The following is an 11122-nucleotide window of genomic DNA, read 5'->3' on the forward strand; positions in this document are numbered from 1 at the left end:
AATATATGTTTATTTTCCATGAATACCCTTACAATTATCGATTTTATAAGAGAAATTAAAAAAAAAAATTGTGCTTAATTAGCAAAAGGATTTTAACATAATAAATCATCAATGCATGTGAAATAAAAAAAAAAATCTTATATTAAAAGACATAAAATTCTCAAAAATGAGTCTTATAATAAAGAACAAACGTAATATAAGATCAAATACAATTTTTTTTTACTTATATTCAAAGTCGAAGAGACTAAAAAATAGAAACAATATTTACGATTATAATTAAATTCTTCACAGAAAACAATTTTAGTGTCGTTGCAATAGTGTTGGGAATTTCGATAAAGTTAACGAATACAAATAAATGTGCTGTTGTAATTGCAATTGCATTTGCAAAAATTTCTAAAAGTTTTACATTATAACCAGATTACATGGATTAAAGTTACTAACCATCCATAGATTTGTTATTTGATGAAATTTGTAAGTGAAAGAAATCGAGATGAAAAGTTGTTGAAGATCATAGTCTTTCTTCGATTGGAAACAACAAACATAAGGTATATTAAAGAAACACACGTGAGATTCACCTACAAATATTTTCTTGTCAAATTGAACAAAAATATTTTAAAAATATTAAATTTTCAGAAATTTCAATAATTTTAATCCCCTATAAAATTTAATGATCGTAAATCCTAAATACACAAACTAAAGTTTAAAATCATCTATAGATCGGTTATTTGATCATGTTGTATATATCGAAAAACAAAAGAGAATATCATAGAGAACATTGATTGTTGTTTTGTTAAACATTTTTCCATTGATTGTTGTTTTGTTAATTATTTTTATAATAGGTCATGAATGATTTTTTTTAGTATATATTTCGATTTTGGTGGTACTTTTTGAATATGGAAGAATTGAGGTATGTGGGAAAGATTCAACATGAAAAATGTAACCCTTATAGAGAAAGGTGTCCAAATGACCAATAACATTAGTATGTGGTATACTGACACAAAAAGGAATTGGGCAATGAGTTGAGTTGAGATGTCCAACATACAAGAAAAATTATTGGAGTGCATATTTGATTTTGGATAATGGGCTTGGTTTTACTACAGGGCTTTAAAAGCACAAAGGTAGTTCTGGGTAATGTTCTTCCCAAGAATAAAAGTTTGAAAATTTAACTCTATATTTCATATTTGTACCAATACCTCCACAAATTTTTAAAAATATTAAATATATACTTGATTTATTTTTAACAATTTTATCAACTACCAAATAATTCAAGTTATTTGATACAAAAAAGATTTTCGGAAGTTACTGAAATTTTTTTTCAAAGATTTCCGGTCAAAAGGTTAAAATGGAGTCTACTAGAAAACTTATTTAAAGTTTTTTGGTACATAAAGTTAAAAAGGTGTCTATAGAAATGTTTTTTTAAAATTTTCAGATACAGAAGATTAAAAAGGTGTCTAACGAAAATATTTTTTAAAGTTTTTTTTTGGTACAAAATGTTAAAAAGAATAAAAAATTGTGTATCAATAAACTCATGTACCGGAAAGCTAGTGAAAAAGTTTTCCAGTACACATCTTTTAAAAAAAATGAATTAAAAAAATACATAAATAATAAAGTAATAAAAATTAAATTTAAAATTAAAAAGAACTTTCGGAAAATTTGTGGATTGAAGTTTTCCGATAATTTTTTAAAATGTCTGAAAAAGTTTTCCAGTATTGTATATGTTCCAGAAATGTTGAAATAAGTTTTTCGGCATTTCCAGAAAACTTTAAAAAAGATTTTCGAAAATGATCTTCTATACCGGAAAACTTACTTATATACTGGAAAACTTGAAAAAAGTTTTCCAAAAAATATAAACTTTTTTTTACTCACTTATTGGCAAACTCAAATGGTGGAATGGTGAAAATCTGAAACTTTTAATATTTATATGAGGACATTTATGTCTTTTTCTTTAGTTTGTGGGGATATAGATACAGAGTAAAATTTTCTAAAAGCTTGCATCTGGTAGAAGAGAAGAAACTTCTTCTGTTTCTTTCATAGTAGGGTCACTCACTTTACTATAATTTTATACCGATTAAATATTACATATAATAAAAATATGTACAAATATAGTTGTAAAAAATGCATATATTTATATTAATGAATTAAAAAAATGATTTATATTAGAACCTGTAATTTATTTAAACACCATAAACTCAAGAAACAAATTAATAAAATATGGAGTCATAATTGTATTTTTAAATTATTTTTGGTGGAGAAATTTTTTATTATTACGTAAACATTTTTGAAAAAATATTCATTCAAAAATATTTGTTGACATTTCAAAAAAGATTAAAATAACTTGCAAGATAGTTTTATAAGAACTAAAAATATAATTTTTTAACGAAAACTAAAATCAAGATTTTAAAATTTTAAAAGGACTATAAAGTTATTTAACCCTTTTTTTACTCTTAACATTTTTTAGCTACAAAACATGGTGCAAAAATAATCACTTATTTTATGGAAAAATATTTAATAGTATTAAATTGTCATATTTAATTTTGAAAATACAAATGAATGGCGTTGCGTTGCGTAGTCAAACCAAAAATTAATCTTCCTAACTTCAATATTCCAACTATCGTTTGTCGTAAGAGTCACTTATACAATTTACATGTATTAATAAAAGTTGTTAAAGCATTAAATTTGTTAAAAAGATATGTTTAATTTTTGTGACTACCCTTACAATTATTGATATTATAAGAGAAATACAAAAAAAAATGATTTTTTCTGTGATTAATTAGATAAAGGATTTTAACAAAAGAAATCATTAATACACGTGAAATTTACAAAAAAAAACTTATATTAATATATATATATTAATATATATACACCTTTGTCTCTAAATGTAATACTAGAGGTGGCAAAACATGCCGAATCCATAAGTCTGACCCGTTTAGCTCGCCATTTTAGACGGACCGAGCTAAACAATAGAATTTGACTACCTAAGTTGGTGTGTCCCGCTTAATCTGTAAAAAAAGAAATAAGGCTATCACAATAAAAATCTCAACCAAATTCTAGAAGACTAAAATTGGCCCTTTTTTAACTCAACTCAATGAAAATTCCAACCCAAACTAAAAACTAAGGTAGCTAGGGTTTTAGTTTCTAATTGTCTTCTTTCACATTTACTCAAACCAAACAACATAACCGTTTCACTCCATCTTGCCATGTGATTTGTCCTATGTTGCCTTGAGACTTGTTTTATTCTAATGATGGTTTTGATTAATGTTGATAAATTTATTTTGTGACCTTTTTATGTTAGTGGTGACTTTGTTTTGCATTAGTATTTGTTGATTGATGATTGTTGCCTTTATTATTTTATAAAATATTTAAATAAAATAAAATAAAAAATTGTTTGGCAAGCCAACCCACAAATCTGTCTATTCGTCAAAGAATAGACAAAGTGGTAGTACTTTCGACTCGACCACCTAAGTTGGACTGCTTTTTGACAGCCCGACCCCTTTGCCATCCTTATATAAGACTTTTTGAAAATTTTATTTATTTATTTTATAAGATCCTATTTGAATTTTAAATTGCATGAATCATTTATTCACTAACATAGCTCTAATTAATTTATATATATATATATATATATATATATATTAATTAATAATAAATATTATTACCTTCACCCTTAACTGCATTAATAACTTCGTACCAAAATATCTCTAATATATTACATCTTTTTATGTAACATGCAATAAATACTTCGTATAATCATTAATTAATTCTTTCTTTTTAATAGTAAACATGGAAAACAATATCAATTGTCACGAAATATATTAAAATAAATTTTCTTAATTTCCGATTTACACAAATGGATCATATATTTAAAGATAAATGTAGTATCCACAATTTTCTTAATATCTTCAAAGGTAAATATATAAAAATAATATTAATTATTAATAACTTTAATACTTCTATACACTTCTAATATCCATAACTCAATTAAAAAGATCTTATATTTAAAACTACTTCTATACACTTCTAATATCCACGACTCAATTAAAAAAGATCTTATATTTAAAACCACGAAGTAACAATGAAACAGCGAGAAGACAATCAAATTAAGAGGTTGAACTAAAATGATTAATGAATTTTGTTAAACCAAATTAATTTATAGATAAAATAATTTATCAAATTGTAACACAATCAAATTAACTCAAATATAAAATAAATAAATAAAAGAAACTTGAAATATTTAATATAAAATTTGAAGCAAATAAATAACCATGGCAACTGAAGAGTGTTGTGTTGTCAGTCTTCAGTTTTTTAAGTCAAACTCAAACTTCAAAATAATGATTTAAAGTGAATAAATTTTTTCAATACTAAATTTGATATATCTTAATTTTGTAGAAAATGAAAACATATTTAATACAAAATATTATTAATAATATTTTTACAACTGTTTTTTAGGGAATTCAAACTATATCACTTAAGTTTATAACACCATACTCTCACCACAAGGCTAGCATCTCATGGACCTTTTTTTTGAAATTGAATTATTTTTATTTTTAGTGTTAATTTTTTAAAATTTTTATTATTTTTATTTATTTAATTATTTGTTCAGTTTTTAATTATCTCTTATAAAAGGATTTAAGAAATTATCTATTCAATAATGTTATATCATATTTTTCAATTTTTATATGTGAAAAAACCCAAAATTAAAAAGACTTTGTTTAGATATTTTAGATGATCAAAAGTGTTACATAAACTAGTAATAAGTGGTTGCGTTTCCATTACGTCATGATTGTTGACATAGTTAATAAATACAAATAAATTTGTTGATATAATCACATTTGCAATTGCACAAGTTTCAAAAAGTTTTGTTATAATCCTAATTACATAGATAAAGTAAAATATCATCGATATGTTTGTTATTTGATAAACTTTGTATATGTTTACTACTTTTCAAAGTGTGAGTTTGGAAGGTATGAAAATCATAGGATCAAAAGAAATTTAAGATTTTTGTTATTTTCATGGTTAGGAACAAATACAAAAGCTGGAGTATATAAAGAGTAAACCATAATTTTTTTTAAATGGACATTCAATTGATTCAAACTTAATACATAAGTAGTATATCATAATTTTTTAAAAATATGCATACAAAATTTCAAACTAAAAGTGTCGCAAAAAAATTATAAAAAATGTGCGGGTTACCCGGCCATCCCGCAACCCATCTAAGGTCAGACTCATGTAGTATTTTATTAGCCCATATTAAAACACGACTTTTTGGCCTAGTTCAAAAAAGTCCGCAACTTGTTTTGACAACTTTAATTTTATACTTTAAGTTTCCAAAAAATTCTCAGAGTAAAGGTATCTTTCAAAGCGAGTTTATATATTATTAAGACATAATTGCTTTTGCGGTCCCTTAATTTAATTTCAGATAACACTTCAGTCCTTTATTTATTTTTTTCCGATTTGGTCCTTTATTTAATTTTAAGCAAACAATTTGATCTTTTATATTTTAAAATATTAACAATGCTATCCTTTTTTTCAAAAATTTATCAAAATTTTCAAACAAAACTCATTAAATTAATTATCATCTTTAATATAATGCAAATTTCATCAAATTTATAACTCAAATATTCAAATAAATTCATATTGAATTAATTTCTATAAAATTTGTTTTAATTAATTTCTATAAAATTTTAACTTATCAATTTTAAATCTGTAAAATAAAAATATAATTTTTAATTTCTACAAAGTTGTCCAACAAACAGTTTTAGTACATATTGAAACAAAATATGTTTAATTGTCCTTCAACTTTAAAATTTTAAAAGGACTATAAAGTTATTTAATCCTTGTTTTTTTTACTTTTATCATATTGAAACAAAACATGTTTAGTTGTCCTACAAAATATGGTGCAAAAATAATCACTTATTTTACGGAATAATATTTAATAGTATTAAATGATCATATTTATTTTTGAAAATACAAATGAATTGCGTTACTTTGTATATTCAAACCAAAAATAAATCTTCCTAACTTCAATACTCTATCTGTCATTTGTCGTAGGACTCACTTATACAATAATTCACAGATATTAATAAAAAGTTGTTGAAGCATTAAATTTGTTAAAAATATATGTTTAATTTCCGTGACTACCCTTACAATTATTGATATTATAAGAAAAATAAAATAAAAATTATTTTTTTTGTGATTAATTAGTATAATGATTTTAACAAAAGAAATCATTAATACATGTGAATTTTTTTAAAAATAATCCTATATTAAAGGGCATAAAATTCTCAAAAATGGGTCTTATAATAAAGAACAAATGTAATATAAGATCAAAAACAATTTTTTACTTATATGTAAAGTCTGAGAGATTAAAAAAAAATAGCAACAATATTTAATATTATAATTAAATCTTTCTCAAAAAACAATTTTAGTGTCTTATTAATTGGTACAATTTTCAAGATATATTTGTTCTTACATGAGAATTACACAATACTTGCATGCAAGTTTCAAGATAATAAAAAAATGACCAAGGAAAATTATTGCAGCACAGGTTATTTAAAGAGAAGTGAGTGAGGTGAAATAGATCATACAAAACATATTGAAACAGTCACTCTTCAAAGAGAGAGAGATTATGTTGTTTTCCATTCCATTGTTTGTATTCTTTTCAACTATTTTCTTATCAAGTGAGCAAATTATGGAAATCGAGGAAAAAGGTGATGAGATGATTACGGTTAGCAGTGAGCCAAGTTACGTGGAAACTAACAGAGTAACAAACTCTGGAATGAAAATGTCGAATCACGAAGTTGAAGAAGCAAGGTTCAAAGAATGTAGAAAGAACCATTCATATGGCAATGGTGGATACTCTCTTGATGGTTGTTTAGCGTTTTTACCAGACGGTGTTGAAGGTACACGTGAGTTTTTCATATGCGCTGCATGCAGATGTCATAGAAACTTCCACCGTCAAGAAACGATTCCAACTGCTTTTCCGTTAAACTCGTCATACCATCATCAACCAACGCCGTTAACGACGGTTTATGAGACTCCAAATGGATATGTTCAAATGAGTGGGCCGCCGAGGGGGAGCAGCACAAGTGGTGGAGATGGAGAAGGTTCAAGCTCAAAGTCGAAGAAGAGGTTTAGGACAAAGTTCACTCATCAACAAAAAGAGAAGATGTTTGATTTTGCTGACAAATCCGGATGGAAGATTAGGAAGAAAGATGATAAAATCGTTGAGGAGTTCTGTAACCAAATTGGTGTCAAATGTCAAGTTTTTAAAGCGTGGGTTCATAATAATAAACACACCCTTGGCAATAAGCCCTAGAACAAATATAACAATAATAAATAATAATAAAACAATCAAAGTCATTTATATGATTATGTGTTCTTAATCTATATGTATCTTTTGTAATATTAATGGACGGGAGATATTTTATGCATTTCTTCTCCTTGTTTTCATTTTCAAGTTTTTCTTTGGATCCAAAACTTATCAGTTCCTCCCACTCACCGGCCGGCAACATTTGAGTTCATGCCTACTTTGGCTCAGATATTTTTTCTTCACAAAATCCAATTTTCTTTTTAAATTGGAGATAATGATTTGAACTTCCGTTGTATTTACAAGGTCATTCTCTTTTCACTGAATTGACGTTTCATTAGCTTGTTTTGAAAGAAAATTATTTTCATTGTGTTCTTTATTTATTTTTATTTTTTTTTTCTGATTATATATCAAAAGAATATAAGAAATTATCTATTGATTAATAAAAAAAATATCATATTTTTTCCAAATTATTAGAAGAAAAAAAAAGTTGTCCAAAATTAAGCGACGTTTTTTAGATTTTTTGAATGGTCAAAAGAGTTATACAAACTAGTTAAAGAAATTGTCGTTGCAACAGCGTTGGGAATTTCGATAAAGTTAATGAATACAAATAAATGTGCTGATGTAATTGCAATTGCATTTGTAAAAATTTCTAAAAGTTTTACATTATAGCCTTATTACATGGATTAAAGTTAAAATCATCCATAGATCTGTTATTTGATGAAATTTGTTTATGTTGAATGCTTTTCTAAGTGTGAATTTGAAAGTGGAAAAAATCGAGATGAAAAGTTGTTGAAGATGAGAGTCTTTCCTCAGTTAAAAACAACGAACATAAGATATATAAAAGAAACACATGTGGGATTCACCTACAAATATTTTCTTCTCGAATTGAACAAAAATATTAATAGAAATTAAATTTTCAGAAATTTCAATAATTTTATTCCCCTATAAAACTTAAAGATTGTAGCCCTAAATACACAAATTAAAGTTTAAAATCATCTATAGATTAATTATTTGATCATGTTGTAGATATCGAAGAACAAAAGAGCAGAAACATCCTGAATGACATCGATTGTTGTTTTGTTAATTATTTTTATAATAGGTAATGAATGATTTTTTTTAGTATATATTTCAATTTGGAGTGTATTTTTTGAAAATGGAAGAATTGAGGTATGTGGGAAAGATTCAACATGAAAAATGTAACCCTTATAGATGGTCATAAAGGGAGGTTTTAGACATTTTGGAGGAGAAAGGTGTCCAAGTGACCAATAACATTAGTATGTGATATACTGACACAAAAAGGAATTGGGCCATGAGTTGAGGAACTTAATTGATAAGGGAGGTACAATTGAGATGTCCAACATAGAAGAAAAATTATTGGAGTGCGCATATGATTTTGGATAATGGGCTTGGTTTTACTATAGGGCTATAAAAGCACAAGGTAGTTGTGGGTAATGTTCTTCCCAAGAATAAAAGCTTGCATCTGGTACAAGAGGAGAAACTTTATCTGTTTCTTTCATCGTTGAGTCACTCACTTTACTACAATTTTATATCGATTAAATATTACATATAATAAAAATGTGTAAGAATCCTATTGTATAAAATGCATATATCTATATTAATGAATAAAAAAGACGACTTATATTAGAACCCGTAATTTATGAAATCAATTTTTAGTATTTCTATAAAATTTAAACTGTTAAAAAAATTAAAATGAACACACTTAGTCATAAAAAATAATTTGTTATAAACACGCACATATATACAATTGATTAAATTAATTGTTTAATCTAATAATTAATTAATAAATAAACCAAGAGTATGTATATAAAGTAAGACTATATGCTTTTTTTTTGGATCTTATGCATTCTTCTAGTGATTATTGACAACTCCTCACCTAGTCACAACTCCTCTTTGTTGAGTTCAAATTCGTGTAATCTAAAGTTTCATCTTTTTTTGTTTCTTCAATTGTTGTCACCTTAGGAAAGCTTTTTAAGATTTCATTAATAGTTGACAATCTTAAATGGAAGGGCAAAAATGATACTCAATCATTAGATGTTCATGTTTAGGATTTCTGAAATTCGAAAAAAATTGAAGGAAAAAGTGAATTATATATCAAAAAAGCACAAAATTTGCTGTAAACCGTTGTCTAGATAGATTCTTACTTAATAATAATTCATTATAAGTATCTCACACACACACATATACATACATACATATACACACACACACACACACACATTTCTCTCTAAATATAAAACTAAAGGTGGCAAAACAGGTCGAACCCATAAGTCTGACCCATTTAACTCGCCATTTAAGGCGGACTGAGCTAAACATTAGAATTTGACTACTTAAGTTGGTATGTCCCGCTTAATCTGTTAAAAAAAAAGGCTATTACAATGAAAATCTCAACTAAACTACTAAGATTGACCCTTTATTAACTCAACTCAATGAAAATTCCAACCCAAACAAAAAACTAAGGTAGCTAGGGTTTTAGTTTCTAAATTGTCTTATTTCACATTCACTCAAACAAAACAACACAACTGTTCCACTCTATCTTGCGTTGTGATTTGTCCTATGCTGCCTTGAGACTTGTGTTAACCTAATGATGGCTTTGATTAATGTTCGTAAATTTATTTTGTGATCTTTCTATGGTAGTGGTGACTTTGTTTTGACATTAGTATTTGTTGATTGATGATTATTGCCTTTATTATTTTGTAAAATATTAAAATAAAATAAAAAATTGTTTGGCAAGCCAACCCACAAATCTGCCTACTCGTCGAAGGATAGACAAAGTGGTGGTACTTTCGACTCGACCACCTAAGTTGAACTGCTTTTTAGCGGGCCGACTGATTTGTCATCCCTATATAAAACTTTTTGAGAATTTTATTTATTTATTTTATAACATCCTATTTGAATTTTCAATTGCATGAATTATTTCTTTACTAACATAGCTCTAATTAATTTATATATTTTTTTTAATTAATAATAAATATTATTACCTTCACCCTTAAACATAAAATCCTCTTATTTCTTTTTCTTGTCCCTTTTAAATTTTCAACTGCATTAATAACTTCTATACCAAAATACCTCTAATATATTACATATTTTTCTATAACATGCAATAAATACTTAATATAAACATTAATTATTTTTTTTTTTAAGAGTAAATATGTAAAACAACGTCAATTCTCAACAAATTTAATATCAAAATAAATTTTCTTAATTCTCGATTTACACAAATGAATCATATATTTAAAGACAAACGTAGTATCCACAATTTTCTTAATATCTTCAAAGGTAAACTTGTAAAAATAATATTAATTAATTCTTAATAACTTTAATACTTCTATATACTTTTAATATCCACAATTCAATAAAAAAAATTATATTTAAAACCACGAAGTAACCGTGAAACAACGGTAAGATAATCAAATTAAGATGTTGAACTAAAATGATTAATGAATTTGGTTAAACCAAATTAACTTCTAAATAAAATAATTTATCAAATTGTAACACAATCAAATTAACTCAAATATAAAATTAAAAAAAAAAACAAAAAAGAAAGTTGAAGTATTTAATATAAAAATTGAAGCAAATAAAAAACCATGGACTGAAGAGTGTTGTGTCGGGAGTCCTCGGTTTCTTAAGTCAAACTCAAACTTCATTGTTTCTGTCTGAGTCTCTCCTTGTTCCCTCCGACACCGATCCTCTACCCTTCTTCTCCTACATTCCCTCTTTAATGGCTTCTATCTACCACGCGATCACCGCCACCACCAACCCCTATTTAATCCCTCCTCGCCTAACTCATAACCG

At 26.0% G+C, this 11122-nt stretch overlaps 1 protein-coding gene across 1 annotated transcript; it reads left to right on the plus strand.

Annotated features, from left to right (window-relative positions):
• The first annotated feature begins 6597 nt into the window (after positions 1-6597).
• Positions 6598-7412, plus strand: LOC101499630 (zinc-finger homeodomain protein 2-like). The gene has a single exon (XM_004509726.4). The coding sequence runs from the start codon at positions 6626-6628 to the stop codon at positions 7313-7315; it is 690 nt and encodes a 229-aa protein (XP_004509783.2). The 5' UTR covers positions 6598-6625; the 3' UTR covers positions 7316-7412.
• The last annotated feature ends 3710 nt before the right edge of the window (positions 7413-11122 follow it).

The sequence above is a fragment of the Cicer arietinum genome, chromosome 7 (assembly GCF_000331145.2).
Source record: "Cicer arietinum cultivar CDC Frontier isolate Library 1 chromosome 7, Cicar.CDCFrontier_v2.0, whole genome shotgun sequence".
NCBI classification, from domain to species: domain Eukaryota; kingdom Viridiplantae; phylum Streptophyta; class Magnoliopsida; order Fabales; family Fabaceae; genus Cicer; species Cicer arietinum.